General features: G+C 40.0%; 1 protein-coding gene across 2 annotated transcripts in view; it reads left to right on the top strand.

Annotated features, from left to right (window-relative positions):
- The window catches only part of MTDH (metadherin), a 50,151-nt gene that overhangs the window by 19,524 nt on the left and 6,869 nt on the right, over positions 1 to 23,758 (top strand). The window contains exons 3-11 of one of the 2 annotated variants that reach the window (XM_084619963.1): positions 3,936 to 4,020; positions 4,647 to 4,826; positions 6,381 to 6,449; positions 9,114 to 9,365; positions 11,795 to 11,881; positions 15,235 to 15,333; positions 18,040 to 18,167; positions 18,908 to 19,027; positions 23,586 to 23,705. In XM_084619963.1, the coding sequence (XP_084476089.1) occupies positions 3,936 to 4,020; positions 4,647 to 4,826; positions 6,381 to 6,449; positions 9,114 to 9,365; positions 11,795 to 11,881; positions 15,235 to 15,333; positions 18,040 to 18,167; positions 18,908 to 19,027; positions 23,586 to 23,705 (1,140 nt within the window). The remainder of the gene's footprint in view (positions 1 to 3,935; positions 4,021 to 4,646; positions 4,827 to 6,380; positions 6,450 to 9,113; positions 9,366 to 11,794; positions 11,882 to 15,234; positions 15,334 to 18,039; positions 18,168 to 18,907; positions 19,028 to 23,585; positions 23,706 to 23,758) is intronic. The other variant, XM_084619964.1, reaches the window with a different exon arrangement.

The raw sequence follows: 23,758 nt of genomic DNA, 5'->3' as shown, positions 1-23,758 counted from the left end.
GAAATTAATGTGTGTGCAGAATTTCCTTTCTCCCACAGAAATGGACTGCAGTGCTGATGGTCACCACTAGGGGGTGCTGGACCCCGCAGAACCCAGCTTGAATCATAGAATATCAGGGTTGGAAGGGATCTCAGGAGGTCATCTAGTCCAACCCCCTGCTCAAAGCAGGACCGATCCCCAACTAAATCATCCCAGCCAGGGCTTTGTCAAGCCTGACCTTAAAAACTTCTAAGGAAGGAGATTCTACCACCTCCCTAGTTAACGCATTCCAGTGTTTCACCACCCTCCTAGTGAAAAAGTTTTTCCTAATATCCAATCTAAATCTCCCCCACTGCAACTTGAGACCATTACTCCTTGTCCTCTTCTACCACTGAGAATAGTCTAGAGTCATCCTCTTTGGAACCCCCTTTCAAGTAGTTGAAAGCAGCTATCAAATCCCCCCTCATTCTTCTCTTCCACAGACTAAACATCCCCAGTTCCCTCAGCCTCTCCTCGTAAGTCATGTGTTCCAGTCCCCTAATCATTTTTGTTGCCCTCTGCTGGACTCTTTCCAATTTTTCCACATCCTTCTTGTAGTGTGGGGCCCAAAACTGGACACAGTACTCCAGATGAGGCCTCACCAGTGTCAAATAGAGGGGAACGATCACGTCCCTCGATCTGCTGGCAATGCCCCTACTTGTACATCCCAAAATGCCGTTGACCTTCTTGGCAACAAGGGCACACTGTTGACTCATATCCAACTTCTCGTCCACTGTAACCCCTAGGTCCTTTTCTGCAGAACTGCTGCCTAGCCCTTCAGTCCCTAGTCTGTAGCGGTGCATCAGATTCTTCCGTCCTAAGTGCAGGACTCTGTACTTGTCCTTGTTGAACCTCATCAGATTTCTTTTGGCCCAATCCTGATTTGTCTAGGTCCTTCAGTATCCTATCCCTACCCTCCAGCGTATCTACCTCTCCTCCCAGGTTAGTGTCATCTGCAAACTTGCTGAGGGTGCAATTCGCACCATCCTCCAGATCATTTATGAAGATATTGAACAAAACCGGCCCCAGGACCGACCCTTGGGGCACTCCACTTGATACCAGCTGCCAAGTAGACATGGAGCTATTGATCACTACCCGTTGAGCCCAACAATCTAGCCAACTTTCTATCCACCTTACATTCCATTCATCCAACCCATACTACTTTAACTTGCTGGCAAGAATACTGTGGGAGACAGTGTCAAAAGCTTTGCTAAAGTCAAGGAAAAACACGTCCACTGTTTTCCCTTCATCCACAGAACCAGTTATCTCGTCATAGAAGGCAATTAGATTAGTCGGGCATGACTTGGCCTTGGTGAATCCATGCTGACTGTTCCTGATCACTTTCCTCTCCTCTAAGTGTTTCGGAATTGATTCCTTGAGGACCTGCTCCATGATTTTTCCAGGGACTGAGGTGAGGCTGACTGGCCTGTAGTTCCCAGGATCTTCCTCCTTCCCTTTTTTAAAGATGGGCACTACATTAGCCTTTTTCCAGTCGTCCGGGACTTCCCCCGATCGCCATGAGTTTTCAAAGATAATGGCCAATGGCTTTGCAATCACATCTGCCAACTCCTTTAGCACTCTCGGATGCAGCGCATCCGGCCCCATGGACTTGTGAACGTCCAGCTTTTCTAAATAGTCCCAAACCACTTCTTTCTCCACAGAGGGCTGGTCACCTTCTCCCCATGCTGTGCTGCCCAGTGCAGTAGTCTGGGAGCTGACCTTGTTCGTGAAGACAGAGGCAAAAAAAGCATTGAATACATTAGTTTTTTCCACACCCTTTGTCACTAGGTTGCCTCCCTCATTCGGTAAGGGGCCCACACTTTCCTTGACTTTCTTCTTGTTGCCAACATACCTGAAGAAACCCTTCTTGTTACTCTTAACATCTCTTGCTAGCTGCAACTCCAGGTGTGAGTTGGCCTTCCTGATTTCACTCCTGCATGCCTGAGCAATATTTTTATACTCATCCCTGGTCATTTGTCCAATCTTCCACTTCTTGTAAGCTTCTTTTTTGTATTTAAGATCAGCAAGGATTTCACTGTTAAGCCAAGCTGGTCGCCTGCCATATTTACTATTCTTTCTACACATCGGGATGGCTTGTCCCTGTAACCTCAATAAGGATTCTTTAAAATACAGCCAGCTCTCCTGGACTCCTTTCCCCCTCATGTTGTTCTCCCAGGGGATCTTGCCCATCAGTTCCCTGAGGGAGTCAAAGTCTGCTTTTCTGAAGTCCAGGGTCCGTATTCTGCTGCTTTCCTTTCTTCCTTGTGTCAGGATCCTGAACTAGACTATCTCATGGTCACTGCCTCCCAGGTTCCCATCCACTTTTGCTTCCCCTACTAATTCTTCCCGGTTTGTGAGCAGCAGGTCAAGAAGAGCTCCGCCCCTAGTTGGTTCCTCCAGCACTTGCACCAGGAAATTGTCCCCTACATTTTCCAAAAACTTCCTTGCACATAGAAGACACTGCTAGGGAGAGGGGGAGGGAGCTAGAGCGTTCCTGGCAGCTTCAGTTCCCAGCATGCCCTGAGGGAAGGAGACAGGCTTGCATGGAGTTTCCTTTCTCCCTCTGGATACCTGTGCTCTGGGGGGGAAGGGGTGTGTGTGTGTATCTGGGCAAGGGGAGCCCCATGGCTGGACTCTGGAGGGAAGGGGGTTTTGGGTGTATTGGCTGGGGGAGCACTGTGGCTGGGCCCTGGGAGGGAGGAGTTGTGGGTGTCTGCCCTTCTGGCTGGGCTGTGTGGGGGGAGGAGGCAGAGAAACAGGAACTGGGTTGTCATAGGGGTTTCTTTAAATCTATTCCTGGGGGAATTTTTGTGTATGTCTGTATTGTTACAGACATACTTGCTGACAGGTATTTTGAAATAAATTCCCAAAGTAATTGAAACTGGTGTGATTATGTAGTGTTTTGAAAAATAAAATTTGCAGAATTTTAAAATATTGTGTGCAGAATTTTTATTTTGTAGAATGACCCCAGGAGTAAGTGTTTAAAAAAAATTGTGCCTGCTTTCTAATTTGAATTTGTCTGGCTTCAGCTTCCAGCAGTTGGTTCCTGTTATGTGTTTCTCTGTGATTACAGAGCCCTTTAGTACTTGTCATTTTCTCCCAGTGAAGGTACTTAGACGTAATCAAATGACCTCTGTCTTCTTTTGACCAACTAATCACTGTGCTCTTTAAGTCTCTCACTGTAAAGCATTTTCTCCAGCCCTTGAATCGTTTTTGTGCTTCCTTCCTGCATTGTCCAATTTTTCAACATCTTTTTTAAAATGTGGACAGAAGACCTGCACGCTGTGTTCCAGTATCTGACTCACTAATGCCATATACAGAAGTAAAATCACTTTTCTGCTTCTGCTTACTATTTCCTTGTGTGTTTATCTGAGGAATGTGTTAGACCTTTTGGTCACCGTGTTGCACTGGGAGCCCATTTTGAGTTGCTTATGCTCTGACCCCTAAATCATTGTGTTCCAGGATACAGCCCCCCATTTTGTAGGTATGGCCTGCAGTCCTTGTTTCTAGGTGTAAAACTTTGCATTTAACTGTATTAAAATGCATTTTGTTTTAATGGGTCCAGCCTATCAAGCAATCCAGATTGCTCTGTATGACTGCCCTATCCTCACTTGCCATTCCTCCAGTCTGTCATTCACAGATTTTGTCAGCAATGGTTTGGGGATTTTTTGCTCTATTTAAATATTAAAAAATAGAGCAAAAAAAAGTTTCCTCCCCGCCTTCATACAGAAGAAATGTTTCCTAAAAGCCACTACTTTGGAACTAACCAATAGGTTAATCTTGCAAAGTAGATTTTCCATTTCTAATCTGTAAATATCTTTTAATTCTTACAATTTATAACAATATTTTCTTAATACCTGTAATAGAAACATTTAGTTTCTTTAACATAAGGCTGAATTATTGCTTTTTTATTTTAGTCAAAAAAGAATAAAAAGAAATCAAAGGGAGATGCTAAAACAGTTCAGGACCTGTCACGTCTTGATGGAAAAGAAGCAGATGAAGGTACTAAGAACAGCATTGATAAGGCAATGCACTAGGCTAAAATGTCTCACATGCTATCTAAGATTTACTTGCTTAAATATATCATAACAAAATTAATTAGTTGATGTCATAATCTTAAATCGGATATGTGGTCATGTAGTGGTTACTACCTGGTGAAATGTTCTTAGATTAACAGTGTTTGCATGCTGAATATTTGAAAATCCAGGATTTCTGGAACAGAAAATGTTAAGAAAAGTAGCTTCAGAACTGGAGTTTGGCAATTTGATCTGTGAATGTTGGATTATAAGAGTTGACAAATACTAAAATTGTTCATCTGAGGCAATCAACCTACATTTTTATTCTACCTGAAGTGTTGTGGCTCATATGGTTTGAGTGGTTGTAAAAACAAAATACTATTTTCGCATCCAGAAAAAGGACATACTGACTCTTCAAGCATGCCGTTTAAACTCTTACATGTAAAGTTCAGTCACTCTACCCTTGTTCTCACCTTTACCTATTGGTTTCAATCTATCTTTTTACTAACTCTTAAAAAATTAAACTTGGTTCCTAGTTACATTTTACTTGGATTATTCTTTTACCATTGTATTACTCACTTAATGCCATTTTTATTTGTGGGAATATTTTAGGAGCTTGGGAAACTAAAATCAGTAACCGTGAGAAAAGGCAGCAGCGTAAGCGTGACAAGGTACTGACAGATGCTGGTCCAATAGAACCAAATCTCCCTGGGATGGAAAATGCAGTTACAGTAGCCACTGAACAACTAATACCTGCACCATCTTTTCCACTTGGTCCCAGAAAAAATAAAGGTATGATGTTGTAGAAAGAAAGAACACTTGAAAAGTAAGCAGTGTTCACTTTAGAAATGCATTATAATAGGAGGAGGATATATCTATGTAAAGGATATTGGAACTGGAAGTTGTAATACCTTGTGTGGATTTAAGGAATCAAGGGTGGAGGAAAAGCTAAAAGAACAGCATTTAACAGAAGATACTTGGGTCCATGCTTTCAGCTGGAGCAGGTGAGAACTGTAAAGCCTTGTGCCTCTTGGAACCTATGAAGCGTCCCTCAGTGAGGTACCTAGACTGGCCCCTTCCCACCACTATCCATGTTCTTTTCTGACTGTGTTGGGGAAGATTTTTCTTGTTTCACAGATCATCCCTGTTTTTTTTGTTTTGTTTTTGTTTTTGTTTTTTTTGTTGTTTTTGTTTTTGACAGATCCCAATGGTTTTATGGCAAACCTCTTCTCACCCTTCCTTTCCCTTCCTGGTCAGTCAGTTTCCTATTAAACTGAAACAAACTCCTTTTTTTTTTTTTTTTTCCCCCTTCCACCACCATACCAGTTCCACTTTGGGCATTGTTTGTATAACTGATGGTACCACAGCTTCATCAGTTTCCCCAGCCCCACAAGAAGAGCAGAATCACACCATTTTGTTAGCCGACTAGATAACAGATTTCCTCTAGGCAGTCTGGTACCTGTTGATGCACCTGAGTGCCTAATTAAACAAAGAACAATGCATCAAGTGTTGTGCCATAGCAGCAGAAAGCTTGAGCCTAGCTGCTCTCTAGTGCTTTGCTACATTACATTCACATTCTGACTTCGACTCCTTAAATCGTTGATGCCTCAGATCCTTGTTTCTTCTTTGGTCAGAGCTTGTTTCTGTCCTGACTGAATGCACTGTCATTGCCCTTGAGTACTATGTCAGTTGTTTTCCCTTTGTCACTGCAGGCATGTAGGAAGTAAGGCAACCAAGCAACTTCAAGAAATGTTGACTGTAACTGTATTGTGATCTTTATGGACATAGATTACAGTAGTCATTAATCTGAGCAGGGACCATGGCAGTGTGTAGTGCACCATCAGTTCTCAGATGTCACCTTGCACCAGGTTAATTTGAAAGGAGTTCAGCTGCATCTACAGAGCTGCCTGGGTTAGGTAAGAGGTAGAAACAGCGGTTTCCTTTTGTAGTAATATCTAGAAGAGGCTAGCAGAGGTGTTTGCAATGAAATGACCTCTTCCACCTGGTCTGGGCATGGTGCTCATGAGTACTGGAAAAATAGCTGGGCTCCTTTCAAATTAACTCTTTCTTAATTAAAAGCCAATTAGGGTTCCTTGATTTAAATTGAGGTATCTAAACTGGCTATAAATCAAATAGCCTTTGCGGTTAAATGCCCGTATTTTTGGTTTTAATATAGTGTCTGAAAATTTGCTGTATTTGCAAATTTCTCCTTCGGTTTAGGATGTAAATATTTTTTGCCTGTTAACGATCGTTAAAGCGCTGATCCTCTGAAGTAAAATTTGACCCTTGGTAATGAATACTTACTATAGATGTACAATGGTTTGTAAAGACTTTCTCTTTAATCAGGTGATACAATTCTGAATGTTCAAGTTAGCAGCTCTAAATCTGCAAAGGGAGATTCAACAATTCAGCAAGGTAAAAGGATTTATGACTAGTGTGCATGCTAACTTGTTAATTTTGAGTAATAGTTTCCTAATACAGAACTAGAACTCCAACTGGTCAGAGTGCAGGATGCTGTGCAGTTCATGATTTAGAACTTTTTTCTCAGTTATGCAATTGCTTGCTCTTCAGTTGTGGGTGTCTGATTTGCATAATCATTGTACAGTTATTTCTCAGTAACAGTACATTGGCTATACAGACTCTTTACCCCTAGTTACTCTAATAATATTGCCGTACTGTTCCTAGAATTTTTACGCTGTTTATACCTGGTATAAAAATTACTACTGAGTAAACCCCAACCTGCGTGTCTTGGAACAATATTTGGGGACTGTCCAGAGCAACCTTAACAGTGTTCACTTTCTCAAGTTAATGAGTTAACAAGTTTCCTAAAGTAAATAAATAAAATATAAGCCTCAACATATTTGCTTTGAGTTAGAGACACCGGTCCTGATTCTAAGGAAATCTGATATGCAGTTTGGCACAAACAGGTCATTTGGCACCTAAATACCACAATAGTGGGCATATGTAGATTTTGCACATGCAAATACCTGTTGGTGCATGGAATTACTATAATTTTAGCCCAACTCTCTGAAAATTAGGCTCAAATTAAGCCTAAACACTCAAACATAAGATTTTTATATAGTTAGTCTTTCTGGTAAGAGAAGCTGATCGAAGAACATTTGGGAAACTGGCATTGTCTAATCCAGATGGTAACTATTTAAGTCTGTAGTATAACTGATTACATTTACAGGAGAATGTGAAGCTAGCTGGAGGATGTAACTGTGACCACATATAGTCCATGTAGTCTGGCAGATCAACATTATGTTGAATTATAAGAGATGTCATCTAGCAGAAAGCAGTTCTGTTGCTGTCAATCCTTCAGAGCTTTGCTTCACAAGCAAGCTGCTGCTGCTGCTGTGCAGCACTGCTAGAGAAGAAGATATATATGGGATAAGGAGATTATTTGATTAAGGTTCTTGTACTATATGCATTACTGTCCACCTTCTTGGCACCCATAGCTTTCCAGAAGGGCAGCCTGTTGCAGTAGTGACTGTGGTCATCTTCAAGGCTAGGGTATTAGACTGTGGATATTTTTATGCTGTACTAGACAGGGAAGGAAACAAAGTTTAAGGGGAAGAACATGAAATATTTGTCCCTAAGTTTTCAGATTTGATGAGGCCAATACTTATTTGCCCTTTTCAATTTGGAAAGCTCCCGACTCTTCATATGGGATTTTTTCACTAGGCTTACTTGCTGAATAAAATGGAAACCTTCCTCCATCCCATCCTAGCTCTGAACTGCCAGAAGGGGCTTCTCGCAGCTCTCTCAATTGCTGCGTCCCTGGTGGAAGGGGCAAGGGAGATGACATGTTGGTTTTTTGTCAGAGACACAGCTCTTGACAGGGCTAGAGGTCCCCTTTTTTAATGCATGAGGGAGAAGAAATAGTGGGCAGGAAGTAGCAGCCCTTTAAGGGAGAGAAGAGTACAGAAAGGGAGGCACAGCCTTCTGATGTTGCCTCCTGTTTCTCCAGCTATGAGAGTGAAGGGGCACTACTCATCAGAACCAGAGGACCGAGAGACAGAGTAGCTGCCCCTCTTCCATGTCCCATGTAGAGAAGCTGCCTCAATGTCCTATTTTGGCTCTCTTCTTTATGTCCCTCCTGGCTCCTGCGGTGGTTCCTGACATCAGTACTCCCTCCTCTCATTTCTTTGTGTTCTTTTCATCCCAAACAGTGTTGCAGCATTGTTTAAAAAGTTCATTTTTCTGCTGTCAGACAAGAGCTGTGTCTCTGACAAACTATATCCAGAATATAGTTCCTTTTCAGTTGTGTACGTACAGGTTAGGATGTTCTGCTTTACTGGTTTCATTCTTATGAGCATGCAAGAGTATTTAAATACTCAAGAATTGGGCCGGTTCATAGATTTGCTACTAACCTTGTTAGAATCTAAACGCTTAATACCCAGGATTCTCATTTGTTTAGCATACTTTGTTGTAAAGTGCCATTTGCTTATTGCAATATGTAAATATCACAACACACTGCTATATTGGGATCAGAGTTCTACACCTAGGCCTGTTAGGAGAACTATGCACTGCTGTCTCTTGTCCCCCAAAAGCTGCCTGAAAGAATGATATTGACTGACTTTGGAGAGAGCAGTGTTTAGCCACCGCTGCTAGGAAGAAAGTGGAGCAAAAGAAGGGCGTGGAGCAAAAAAGGATATACTGGAGGCCCGCTAACCATGAATGGGGGAGGGGGAAAAAAGGGCAAAAAAATAGAATCCTGTCCTGTAACATTACAGGAGAAAGGAAGAGTGTTAAAACAGTTTGTTTCTTCACAGGAGTGGAGCATAAAGGCAGAGGTGAGGGACACATGATAGAAGTGTTAACATTTGAAACATGAGTGGTTCTGTAGATCTAACTTTAGACATTTCAGCCTTAACAAGTTCACCTCTTTTAGAGGCTAAGATTTATTGTAACAATTCATAACTTGTGTTAAAACAGTCTTGCAACTACATATGATTCTGGTATCTAATATTTAGTTGTTCCTGACCAAAATTCAATAATGAACTTGATTTTTTTATTTTCAAGTAATATTTTAACTCTTCATCCAGTTACTTTTTATCATGTTTTTATTTTTTAAAGTTTCTTCAGGGTTGAATGAAAGCCCTACTGTAAATGGAGGAAATTGGAATGAGAAGTCTGGAAAAATCTCCTCAGAGATCAGTGCAGGTGAGGAGAAATGGACATCTGTTCCATCAACTACAGCAGGGAAGAGGAAGACTGAGACATCTGCTTGGGGTCAGGACACTGGAGATGCTAGTGGAAATGGAAAAGATTGGAGTGTATCCCTTGTGAGCAGGTCCTGGGGAGAGCGTAGTTTGTTCCCTACCATTGGTAAGTATTGCTCCATTCTTGCACCTTTTAGTAAAGGTAAAACAATGTTAGGATTCTTACAAAATTACAGTTATGTTTTTAATCTTGTTGCTGTTTAGTATACAGTTATTTTCATGGTTAATATTGATTGAGTCCTGGTATTTTAGGAAAATAATCTAGTTCAGCTGCTTTGAACTGCTATATTTTATATTTGTAACAAATTTAATTTGTTACAGGTTGTTAATTATGGGGAAATGTGTTTTCCCTACAGTCATGTAGAAAACTGCCTACCCTACCCCAAAGTAGAACTAAAAATCTGTAGTGTAAAAATGTAAAAGTACTTGGTTGAGAGCCTTGTGGATATTTTTTTTTATTTTTTAGTCATTCATATTTTTTTAAAGCGGTGTCTAATGAATTCCGAATCCAAGGCATTTTCAACTTGATCACAAAGAAATTCCAATTTCAGTTATGTAAACATTTGTTTACTAATGTTCATTAAATGTTTGTCTTTATTGGGATTTGTTGAGGCTTATATTTGAGGTAAATATTGAAGACTTTTTTCTAAGAAATAAACACTGTAGGCAATTCAGCACCAGTGTGCAACTCTATGGCAAAAGCGTTTATTAGAAAAGTCTAAATTTGGAAGGCCCGGGGGAGCAAGCCTCTCAAAATTGGCTGGATATTGCAAGCTGACGGAGCGAGGTGCAAGTTTAGGGCCTCAACATTGACTGTGAGATAATGCTTCAATACAGAAACACCCCATGCCTCTAATTGTCACCTACCACCCTACACTGGAACCTATATAGGGTATAGTTAAACAGTTGCAACCCAAACTCAGTGAGGACAACATCCTGAAAGAGAGAGCTTTCCTAAGCCCCCCTTTCTGGTGTTCAAACAACCCCCGTATCCTTGCCAAACTCATAATCAGAATCTCCACAGACTAGACCCTGCCAACACAAAGCAGCACCAGACTCTGCCATAACAGATGCAAAACATGCAGACATATTTCCACTGCTACGATGATTAACACCTCCCAACACAACATCTTTCAAGATCTATGGGTCCTACACATGCCTATCACATGTGGTGTACCTCATCCAGTGCATTAAATGCCCCAGTAACAACTATGTGGGTGAAACCAGACAATCACTAAGCTCTCAAATGAACTCATACAGAAAAATAGGACACAAACATCTCGTCACTGTAGACTAACACTTTTCATAAAACGATCACTCCATGTCTGACATCTCAGACCTTGTCCTCAAAGGAAACCTGCACAACTACTTTGGCCAGGTGTATACTACAGACTTATATTGGTATAACTGTGTCGCTTGGGGGTGGATAAGTGACATAGTTATACTGACCTAACCCCCTGCGTAGCGAGCACTATGTTGATGGAAGAGCTTCTAATACAGCATTTTAAGTGTATATCTGCCCTTCAGAAGATGAACCTGGGAGCTTAAATTCATAATTTTGCTGGACATTAAAAACATGGTCTCAATAAAGACACTGGATTATTACAACTATCTGTAACCCCTAACTCTCCCTGCTTTTGTTCTATGATTGCAGAGGAGTTAACGGGCCATTTCACCTTCAATTGTTCCTTACAACAGAGGTTCTCAACCATTTTCTTTCTGAGGCTCCCCCCAACATGCTAGTAAAAACTTCACGGCCCAGCTGTGCCACAGCTCTTCTTTTTCTGCATATAAAAGCCAGGGCTGGCATTAAGGGATAGCAGCCTGGCAATTACCCAGGGCCCCATGCCACAGGGAGCACCACAAAGCTAAGTTGCTCAGGCTTCGGCTTCAGACCCAGGTAGTGAGGCTCGGGACCCTGGGCTGCAGTCCTGTGTGGCAGTGCTTTGGCTTTCTGCCCTGGGCCCTAGCAATTCTAATGCCTGCCATCCTTGGCTGACCCCCTGAAACCTGCTTGCAGCTCCCTAAGAGGCCCCGGACCCCTGGTTGAGAACCACTGCCTTAGAATATGTTATCATGCTAAACAATCTTTTCCACCTTGTATTTACCTGTGACCTGGAGGCCATGGCGAAACTTAAATCAGTATAACTATGTTGCTGGTGTCTCGCAGAGGTGGATTAAGTACGCTGATGGGAGAAGCTGAGCCACTGAGGCATTTTAAGCATAGACCTGCCCTGAGTACCTTCCCCAGGCCTGAAGAGGAGTGTTGTGTAGCTTGAAAGCTTGTCTTTCACCAGCAGAAGCTGGTTCAATTAAAAAATATTGTCTCCCCCACTTAGTCTTATAGTACTCAGTAAGCAAGAGTAAACGTAAAGCCACAGGTAATATCTTACTAGGATGGGACTTTGTCTTGTGGTTGGAATTTCTTCTGATTTTTTTGACCCTATTCCTACAGCTTTAGACAACTGATTTTAGATGCCTTCAACATGGCAAAATAAAGTGTGACATTATCAAGCTCTTCATTTTTTTTTTCAGCTGCCTGGAATGTAGATGGAAGGATCAAGGCCTCTGAACAAAATTCTGCTTCTTTCACTTCCTTAGGACTAAATCCTGCAATTTCTGGTATGTTAAGCTTTTCAAAGCTTTTTCTACAAGTGGAAATAGAGTATGTAACTATACTTAAATTAGACACCCTTTTTTTGGCAATAATCATTCTGCAGAAATGGTTATAGTTTGTGGCTCTCAAGACTGAGGGCTTGTCTACACTTAAAAGGCTGCAGCAGTACGGCTGCAGTTGTGCTGCTATAGTGCTTCAATGAAGGCACTACGTATGCCAGTGGGAGGGCTTCTCTCATCAGCACAGATAATCCACCTCCCCAAGACGCAGAAACTATGTCAACAGGAGAAACCCTCCCATCAACATAGCACTGTCTACGTCGGGAGTTAGGTCAGTATTACTGTGTTGCTCAGGGGGTGTGGATTTTCCTCATCCCTGAGCAACGTAGTTATACTGATGTAAATTGCTAGTGTAGACTAAGTCTAAATTGTAGAGAAAACTTGCCACATCTTTAAGCATAGAATTGGTTTTTATATATTATACATGTAAGTGTTATGCAATTAGAATAAATACCGCATTCTCCAAAATGATAAATAAAAACCCCAAAGCTAGACTAAATATGAGATTGTTTCTGATGAATGATAAGCAGATCAGGAAGGATCTGGAAAAGACACTGAGGCGACAATCTGTGTTTAGGAACACTTGGCCATTGCTGCAGATGTAAATTTCAGACTTTTGATAGAGCATAAACATAATTCCCTAAAGATGCCATGTAGGATTGTAAATCCTATGTCTTAGCTCCTTAGTGTGAGACTAGAATATCTCCCATAACTCTTAAGGTATTTTCTACCATTGAAAGGTGCAGTAGCAGAGAGGATTACAAGCTAGACCTCCTAATAACTCTTGTATGCTACCTCTGCCCAGTATAAATACTGCTTTCTAAACACTGCATCAGCTCCTAGAAGACTACTGTCAGCAAAGCAGAAGCGACACGTTGGAGACTGCACTTTTCTCATTCCAGTTCTGAGTTCCTTTGTTGCATATTTATTTACCCATTCCTCCAGTCAGTTTGACATATTTACCTAAACTTTTTGTGAAGCCGTTGCATTAAGTGTTTGTGCAAGTTCTGTGATGCATCTCAGCTGTTTCTTTTTTTCTAGTGTTTCTGCCTTTTCTGTGGCACTCCCCCTCCCTCCCCCGCACTGTTCCACTGATTGTCTGACCTCCATTATATGGCTCTTCGTATTAACTGAACAACCAGTGCACACATGTCCAGAAGTGGGTGATCTTTCCTATGGCTGGTAGATGGTGCTGCAGCCTCGCATTCTCTGGATTATCTGAATTTTTGATTCTAGCCTTGGTCTCAATTAAATCAGATAAATGGGGTTCTGCTGTACTTTGGTGTGTTTACACCTAGATATGTCTCTTATCTGGCAGTGTTGTGTGTGCCTCAGTGCTTCTTCACCGTATTCTTTACACCTAGTATTTTGGCACTCCAACACCTGAGTTAGGTGCTCCACTATCTAATTTCATAGAATTTAAGGCCAGAAAGTACCTTTAGATCTAGTCTGACGTCACGAGATATTAAATTTCCCACAAATACTCCTATATTGAGCCCAGTGAGTGTAGTTGGACTAAAACATCCATTCTCAGTAGACTAAACTGTTGTGTGCCACAGACAGAGATTAGGCATTGCAACAGTACGGGGATTTAAATCTCTCCTAAAGTCCCAGCTATGGTAGGAAATTAATTACATGAGATTAGAAGGTGATCAATGTTCCATGCTGTAGAGGAAGCCGTAAAGCCCCTCCAGGTCCCTGCCAATCTCACTTGGGGAGAAATTGCCAGATTTTTGGGTCCGAAATGAATCAGTTTGACCCTGATTGTGTGAGCAAGACACATCAGTCAGGCATCTAATGAATAAGATTCTCTGTACCACCTCAAAGCACTGATCTCCCCAATCTGGTGTGTCATCCCCCATTCTGGCCAATCTCTGCTTTAGAGAAAGATGTGGGGGGAGAACCAGAGCAGAATAAACCCAGCCAGTTGTGCATCAGGAAAAAATTCCTTCCCAACCTCTGCAGACAATTGGCTGAAGCCCTGAAGCATGAGATTTGATGAAGCTGCAAAGTTTTTGAACACGTTGAGAGAAGTTCAGGCAATCCTTTTATCCTAGTGGACCATGAAGGAATGAAATGAATAAAAGGATTCATAGATTTCTCAGACCCGTCAGAGCACTGCCACCTACTGTTTCTTCTGGGTGCTGGAAAACTTTGCTAGCATTCTTTCAGTGCTCCACCAGTATTGATTTATCTTGGGAACTTTGCCTCCTGCACAATCAAGACAGCTGACTGTAACACTTGGGGGACAGCATCTGTACTCAGCAGGGTATTGCATATAACAGCCAGCAGTGATGATTGCTCTTACTCTGTCCTGCTACATTGCAATCAATGGTGAAACCTTTAAACCTTAAGAACTAGTAGAGTTAAGATCCAGGAACCCCTCCCCCAAGCGTGGCCCATCCCCACTCCTCCCCTTCTCTCCCAGGGCCTCCGGAAAGCCACGGAACAGTGTACAGGAGGTGCTGGGAGGGTGGGGGAGGAGTTGATCAGTGGGGCCAGCGGCCCTGGACATGACTCTCAGATCCCCTGGGGTACCCTCCGTGGACCCCAGTTTGAGAACCACTGCTATAAATATCTTCAGAAAAGCAGAATTACAGAATTTCATAAGAATCTGATTGTTGTACCCTCAATACATAATCAACAATAAACAAGGTTCAGTGGAATGTTGTGTAGTCAGTGTTTATCTCTTTCCCCATAGCCTGTGACCCCTTCATTTTGTGTCTTTTTGTTTCAGTATTTCTATCCTTTTATTTTACTTTTTTTTTTCCCCCTCCTTTTACTGGGATCTCTAAGTTCCTGCTCTTCCCTCTGAATATGCCTCATTTTAGAGGCACTCTGTGACCAAATGTTGTGTGCACTCTGCAGTGTTCCCCTCTCTGGGCTTGAAAAAGAGATTAAATTTGGTACCATAGTTCAGTATGTTTCTGCTGGCCTAGCAGGCCAGCTTGCTGCATAGAGAGAACTTCCAGAAGACTTTTATGTCTGTCCTTCTGAATGCAAAACTTCAAATTGCAAGAAATGTTATAGTGAATCTAATGAGTTTTGAAATCCTGATAATTGCTCTTGCTCCTTCTGACTTAAAATATGCACAGGAGGAGGAGAGAGAGCAGATTTCCTGCTCACTCAGAATTCTCTGATAAGTTTTCTTTTGTTTGCTGGATTCTCCTTTTTTTCTTACCTCACCTTGTTACTTCCTCTTATTTTTAAATAAGAGAATTCAGCACCACAGACCTAAGTTTATAAGCTAACAAAAATTTCAAAGTTTTCATAAGTGTATTCCTTCTGCTCTCTTTCAGGATCCAGCAATGAACCAGTTACTCAGCCTGGTACTTCTGATTTTCAGTGGGATTTAAGCCGCAGTCAGCCCCATGTTGATGATGAATGGTCTGGGTTAAGTATGTTCCTCTAAAATTCTCGTGATTTAAAATTCTCTGCTTTTTTTCAGCCACAGCCTGAACATTTACATCAACTGGCTTCTGGTTTTATATTCTGATGCTTTTGCTTTATATCTTTCATTTCTGTAATATTAAATGTAAATTTAAGGCACAGATATCGGGGAAACTTACAGCTGAAATTCATAGTTTTAATGATATGTAAATACAAAATAGTCCTCAAATAGTTATTTTTAAGCTAAAACACTTGGTTAAGGAAATTTATATGTATCAGATATGGAAGAAAACTGTATCTGGTTTTTACTAGCAATAGTTTTAAGTAATTGAATCCCATAGTGAACTGTACTGGCTTGATATTACAGAGATACTTCTATGGGATCCAATAGAGTGGGTTCATACTCCAGCACGAGTACATAACAAGCCTCTGAGCTCAGTTTACGTATTGGTCATAGCACACTGTATGCTTTATTGAGTATTGGAAGACATTTGAATTCAGCCTGTTTTCTGTGAACCATCTAATAGTAAAAGCACACAATTATTGACTATATAAATGTCCCCCAGAGTGAATACCTCCTGAAATCATTTAAGAACTGGTATATAAAGCTGTTTCATCATCAACTCTCAAATTTTTCTTGTAAATTTGAAATATGATTTTGTAGTTCCTCAACACAGAAGTCTTTCCAAATGTGAAGAGTATAAAATATTAATATAACTGCAGATTTAAATCTTAGTCCCTACTATTAATACTAATAAAGAAAGCTTACTGTCTAGCTTCAGATTTTTTTCACATTAAGCTGCGTAATATTTATGCATGTTTATTTCCAGGGTCAAATCCAAGCAGATAACTTTCCATATCAATCTAGTGCATATCCATTGGCTGATTAGTCTAGGAAACAGTACCTATAATGTTACTGGCTAGTAAGTTTTATCCTGTCAACTATACTACTGTATTATTTATTAAACAATTACTAAATTGCTTGTAGAAAGATAGTATCTTTAAGAGCAGCAAGGAAATAATATGGAAAATAGTGTAGATTCTGTATAACCAATTTGACACTAGTCCAGCAATCAGTCTTTTTTTCATCCGATTTTAATAATACAAACTTATTTCTTATAGCTCTTAGAATCATCTTAGGGTCAATCACTTGTCTGTATTCTAAAGGGTATTGTTCAAATTCCTGAGCACGCTGAGCCTCTGGGAATGTTTATGCTTACATAGTTTAATGATGTCATGGATATCGAGTAACTGAAGCACAAATGTGAGAGAAGTGGGAAACATGTAAAGCGTACATATTTGTGTACATTAACCCCTGTTTCAGGTTGAATACAAATAAAAGTAGTACTTAGATGCAGGGGTAGCTCCAGAATCAGATTGAATAGAAAAGAATGGACAACTTTGGGACCTTCAAGTGAGAAGCCAGTATTTTGCTAAGGATTTTAGATGTTAGGCTATAATTGGACCATATCAGTCTCTTACTAGCTTGTACACTAACTTCACCCCAAGGTGGGAGGGAATTCAGTTTTGGCAGTATTTTAAAGGATTGGAGCAGTCAATGTATGGATGAAAGGGATGCGAATTATAAATATTCTGAATTCAGACAATTCATCATTGGTAAACAAGTTGGTTTGTTTTTTCCTGTTTGTTCTCCCTTTACCTTAATTTCTTTAGTCTCCTCTCATATTTATGGTATATGGCATAAGATGTTATCTTTGAAACCAACTTTGCTGTCACTCTGTACAAAAGTGTTTCCACCTTTCTTCATAATTCCCTCTAATCAGTATTTCTAGTCTATGAAATATGAATTGACTTATTAAATTGGTCAAATTCATCAATGACAACATATTTGCACAGTCCTCAGTGAGGTAAACAAGCTAGTGGAAAAATGGAGCAAAGACCTGCAAAACTTGAAGAAAAATACAGTATGCAAAAATTCAGTAAATATAACTTTTAAGTTCAAGATTGACATCAAATCAACAGAATGCATTTATATACCAGTCTGTTTACAAAGCGGTATCTTGACTGCTCATACCATGGTTTGAAGAACTGGGCTAACTGTTGAAAATGAAAACTAATACCCTTTTTGTACCAATTTATGTAATAAAGTATCTTTCTTCCAAGATTTTAATTACTCAGTAAATGTGGGTGCAGTTCTAAAGAATTCATACTGATAGCAATTTTGGCCAAGAAAATTAATTCTCCAGAAATTTACATCTTTGTGGACTTTTAGTATTTTGTACTGTTATTGAAGTAACCGTATTGCCCATCTAGGAAAAAAAATCACTTTAGAAATTTAAAATATTGTAATATTTTAAATATTTAAATTGGTCCTTCTGTTATGCATTCCATTGGAGGATCTCAAAGCAATTAGGTCTTGTTTTCTGATACTGTATGACTGACCAGCCAGCAATTCAGTTGCTTTATCAACAGTTTCACTGTTTAAATGGAAGCTATGTGACCAATTACAAATAAATGTATTCTGTTTGGTTTTCTGTCTTAAGTGCTCATCAAGCCTCTTCCACTCATTAAATAAATCTGTAACAGTACGAATACTCATTTTTATTATTTTTAATATCTTAACAGCAAGAAAATGTAGCGTTTATCACAGGATTGACTTTTGAAGTGCTTTTGGCATTTTTCTGAAAACTGTCAATCATATTGTAGAGTAAGTAGGTTTTCCTGAAATTGTCATTATTTTTAACCTTTTGTAGATGGTCTTTCTTCTGCTGATCCCAGCTCTGATTGGAATGCACCAGCAGAAGAGTGGGGGAACTGGGTAGATGAAGAAAAGGCTTCTTCTATTCCACAGCCTGAGGAACCATTATCTGATATTCAGAAGGTAGATAACCTACCTTATTTTTTACTACCTTTTTTGGATTATTGTAGTGCATGGTAGCAATAAACAAACAATTTCATTCCCACTTTACATTGACTTTTCATTGAACATGTATAGCGGTGCCGTTATTGTTACAAATGTAAAAGCGCAACAGTCAAGAAGGAGAACATTTAATGTTTTCAGTAATGGAGTGTTTCACTCTTGATTGCCCAAATTAGAATTGGTATGGGACAGCAATTCCTTGAAACGAACATTTTCTCAGTGCTTGCATTTTGCTCCTCGGCCCTCCCATACAGTTTCAGGTGGATGAAATTTTTTTCAAAGTATCTTTAATATAGCTTATCATAGCACTGGCTCTAGCTCTATACTCTGGAGTAATTTTACAAAGGAAGGGCTAGAAGTGTAGACTAAAAATTTCAAGCTATTACGCTAGTATTGAGAGCAAAGCTCTTGTGCCTAGCATGACTTTGGTGTTTTGATTATGCAAAGCAAACGTCATTATCTTGGCCATTTGCTATTCAAGTTGCTGCTGACAGTATTTGCTAAATAGCATGAAAATAATGTTTTCTGTAACCAAAATACTCTTAATTTTACCAGTTCAGTGTATCTGGCCATTTGCAGCTTTAAGAATTTAAATACAAACAATACAAAGGATTGACATGCATACCATCTTTAGAAGGTCAGCGAAAAGCAGTGAGAAATTATACTTTCTTTGGACTCAGTCTTGTACTTCTAATACTCAGGCTTCAGATGATGAGAGAGAAAAAGCAGAGCCAACTCACCAGAGCTGTACTAGTGGCAAATCCAAAAAGAAGAAGAAGAAGAAAAAGAAGCAAGGTGAAGAAGCTAGCTCTCCTGCACAGGTAAAATAAAATAAGAACATGTATTACTGATCTATCTGGGGCAAAATCCTTGATTAATTTTAAAAGATGCACTTGATTTTTCAGTACTTTTGAATTACATTCTGTTTCTGCTTGTCAATTAACATGATTCTTCAAATACTTGACTGATTAATGCCAGTTATAAATAGCTTCCTGACTCTTTTGGTGAACATGATTCAATTTTTTGAATCATCAGATTCATTCAACATCAAATATTTAATTATTGATCAACAGAGAAGTCATGACACATGAGGGAAAATGTGGGTGTTCTTCCCAAACCAGTTCAGTTTTGCTTATCCTGAACTATTTATCATCCTCTGTAAAATAAGGTTTCTGATTTTCACTAAGGGTGCATCTAGCAACTGTTGTTTTTTCCTCTGCAGCAGGAATCCTGTCTTTCAGAAGAGACTGCTTGGACATTGTATTACATAGCAGAATAACACTCAGACTTTAAGGCCAGACGGGACCATCATAATCATCTTCTCTGACCTCCTGTATATTGCAGGCCACAGAATCCTACTTACCCATTCCTGTAATAAGACCATAATCTCTGGCTGAGCTACTGAAGTCCTTGAAGCTTGATTTAAAGACTTCAAGTTACAGAGAACCACAATTTACTCTAATTTAGATCAGTAACTGACCCATGCTGCAGAGGAAGGCAAAAAATTCTCCAGAGTCTCAGTCAATCTGATGTCGGGAAAAATTTCTTCCTGATCCTAAACATGGCAATCAGACCCTGAGCATGTGGGCTAGGCCCACCAGCCAGACACCTGGTAAAGAATTCTCTGTAGTAACTCAGGACACAAGATGGGGAAGGGCTCTATCTTCAGCCACGGGAGAGATTTCCTAAGAGCAGTCATGGATGGGCCATATCTGTTTATAGGCCACCTCATCATGCCATCCCCTCTGTAAAGCTAAGTCTTGAAACAAGTTAGGCTTTTTGCCCCCACTACTCCACTTGTAAGGCTGTTTCAGAGCTCCAGTCCTCTAATGGTTAGAACATTTGTCTGATTTCAAACCTAAACTTGATTACCAGTTTGTTCTTGTGCTAATATTGGCACTTAAATAACTCCTCTCCATCCCTGGTGTTTGTCCCTCTGTATTTATAGAAAGCAGTCTCCCCTCAGCCTTCGTTTTGTTAGGCTAAACAAGCCAAGTTCTTTGAATCTCAATGTGTAAGACAGGTTCTGCATTCCTCTGATCATCCTAGTAGCCCTTCTCTGCACCTGTTCCACTTTGAATTCATCTTTCTGAAACATTGTACACCAGAATTGCACACAGTATTGCAGATGAGGTCTCACCAGGATCTTGTATAATGGTAATAACACTTTCCTATCTCTAGTGGAAATACCTCTCCTGATGCATCCTAGGATTGCATTAGCCTTTTTCACTGCCGCATTACACTGGCAGCTCATAGTCATCCTGTGGTCGACCAGTACACCCATGTCTTGTTCCTCCTCTGTTGCTTCCAACTGATATGTCCCCAATTTATAGCAAAAATTCTTGTTGTTGGTCCCTAAGTGCATGACTTTGCACTATTAAATTTCATTTTACTCCATTTCTGTTACTCCAGTTTGGAAGTTCATCCAGGTCTTCCTGTATGATATGCCAGTCTTCCTTCATATTGGCAATACTTCCCAACTTGGTCATCTGCAAATTTTATTAGCACACTCCCACTCTTTGTGCCAAGGTCATTAATGAAAACGTTAAATAAGATTGTCCCAAGACCGATCCCTGAGGAACTCCACTAGTAATCTCCATCCACCCTGGTAATTCACCTTTCAGCATGACCTGTGGTAGTCTCCCCTTTAACCAGTTTGTTACACACCTTTCAGTTCTCATTAATCGCCATCATCCCAATTTAATAATTTCCCATGTGGAACTGTATAAAATGCTTTATTGAAATCCAGGTAGATTAAATCTACTGCATTTCCTTTGTCTAGAAAATTGGTTATCTTTTCAAAGAAAGAGATCAGGTTGATTTAGCATGATCTACTTTTTGTAAAACCATGTTGTATTTTATCCCAGTTACCATTTATCTCCCTCTTTACTCTTTCAAAATTTGTTCTAAGACCTTACAAACATCTAGGGATTGTCTAGATAATACTTAGTCCTGCCATGAGTGCAGGGGACTGGACTAGATGACCTCTCACAGTCCCTTCCTATGATTCTATGATACAGTTGAGGTCAAACTAAAGAGTCTGTTTTTCCCAGATCATTTTTTTCCCTTTCTTAAATATAGGTACAATGAATGAAATGGAAGTTATTTTGGCAGACTGTCTTTTATACCATAATGATATGGTGGTAAAACTCTTACCTAAGGTCGTGATTTAGCTTAATTTTTGTATGAAATTCTAAGTCTCCAGGAATCATAACTTCCTAGGAGAAGCTATGCTCGATCTCCGCAAGCTAGGTCTGAACAAGATGTTAGTTACTACCTGGGCAGGAGTAAGCGTTCCTTAGGTCACCTCAATAGTTTGTAGTATTTGCAAAGATAGCACAAGAGTTTCACCTCTATCTAGTGCTACTAGTGTTCCCAGACAGGGTGAGCTCATTCTACTGGGAGAGTAACTACTTTAGCTGCTTGTGCTCAAATGTGTATCAAATGTAGGGCTGCCTTTCACAGTTCACTATAGACTTTTTACAAATCATTACTGTCTCAAATCTGGAGTCATTACTAGATGTTTTGGGGGGAAAGTGGTCCTTCAGTCTTTTTTTTTTTTTTTTTTTAATTGGTCTCGTTCCTTGAGACTGGTACTATTTGCCAGACACTTACAGTGAGACTCTGCAGAGGCAGTTTCATGAAGAGATTTAACCAGTAAGTGGGATTTGTAATTAATGCATTTGGAGAGAGGGAGAGGCAATGTAGATTTGCAGTGTCTTACTTGCAGTAAAGAAGAAATGAGGGTTCTAAAGGAGCAGAGCTTGGAATGTTCAAATTCCACTCTGTGTTTGTGGATTTCTGTTTCTTCTGTATAATGGCCTGTGGCTTGCAAAAAACAACTCCTCCAACAGGAATCTGCAGAGGCAATATATTCTGAATTCCAGGTACTATAGTTGCATGTAACCTACCTGTCAATTATCCTGTCAGATTGATTCCTATCCAAGGAATCAAGTGCTATCTACACTGTAATTTCATCTAATTTTGCATCTCCAGATATGTTTCATAAAGTCCTTGTTTAATACTGTTAGTTCTGATTCTCTGTTTAAGAAGGCTACCTTTCTTGGATTAGTATATCAGCCTAAATATACAAAAGGTGAGTAACTTCTTACCATCCACAGAGTTTATAAACGGGATTAAAAAACCTAAATTGCTTAAATCTCTTGCTTGATGGGTGCATATAGAACTGTCAATATGAGAGCCTGTTGTAAGGTTAGACTGCTATTATGGTAGGACAAACTAGTTTTCAGTTTAAATCCAGAACACTAAAGTAGGCCTGACAATGATTTTTCTCATCTGAAAAGTGATTGTGTACAGATGGGAACTTCTTACTCAGTGGATATACTTCCAGTGTGGTCAGTCATATCTGCTGATTTGAGTGACCAAAAGTAAGTTTTGGAGTTTTTTTCCACTGCCTTTGATGTCTGTTAACTAAAAATGAGAGAGCTGAATTCTATTCCTCCTCGTTCATCAGCAGAATTGTTACGGTCTGATCGGTTCCACCTGTGCATGCCGAAGGGAGTGTGTGGAGAAGGGATTGTCCAGTGGTTAGGGCATAGCTTTGGTCTTGGGACACTTGGGTTCAATTTCCAGGTCTGCCACAGACTGTGTGTGACCTTCAGCAAGTCACTAGGCCTCTCTGTCTCAGTTCCCCATCTGCAAAATGGGGCTAAAAGTACTTTCTTAATTTACAGAGGGGATGTGAGGATAAGTACATTAAAGATTGAGGTGCTCAGATACTGTCATGGTTGGGGCTGTACAAACACCTAAAATAGAATAGAAAGATTTCTCTGTAGACCTGATTTGAAGACAGTGAAGTTGCATATATATCACTGAGGGCCTAGCTTTTTCTGCAAAACCTTCATTAATAGTATTGATGTATGAAATAAACTGAGTTTAGGTTTAGTCCGCAGGGCTCATAGTTAGAAATGTCTTTTTACTTGTAAACTGAGCATGTAATTAACAAATATCAAACCCCAAATGACATTTTTCCCACAACTGCTTTTCAGAATAGAACTTCACTTTAAATTTCACACTCACTTCGTACGTACATTTGAAGTGCTTCATAATTTAAAACACACTTAATTATTTTGTTTGTGATAAGTAATTGACATGTATAGGTCACTGCCTTCAGGACATCACTGATTTATCTTACCTCAATAGATAGTTTCTAGAATGTAGCACAAAACTATTTGTAATAATCCTGGCCTATACTGCATGTCCAGTTGTATTAATCTAATACTTCCTTTACATGTTTACTCTCAACATCACTCATGCCACCTACTTGAGGTAGTATCTCAACAGAACCAAGACTTAACAGGAAAAGGATAAATGGAATTCTTCTGCAGCTGTTGGCTCATTCCCTTCTTTTTTCTGTAGGATGCTGAAGACCTGGATAGAGAGGTTGGAGAGGAATTTCAGGAGGATACTGCAAAAGCTCAACCACAACAGGAAATAACTTTTTCTTTGAAGACCATAAGCACTAGTGAACCAGCTGAGGTATGAATTAGTTTTAAAAAAAAATAAATTTTTTTTGTTCCTCTTTTGAAATA

The sequence above is a fragment of the Lepidochelys olivacea genome, assembly GCF_965140295.1.
Source record: "Lepidochelys olivacea isolate rLepOli2 genome assembly, chromosome: 2".
In the NCBI taxonomy this organism is placed as follows: domain Eukaryota; kingdom Metazoa; phylum Chordata; order Testudines; family Cheloniidae; genus Lepidochelys; species Lepidochelys olivacea.
This window is presented reverse-complemented; position numbering and strand designations above follow the sequence as displayed.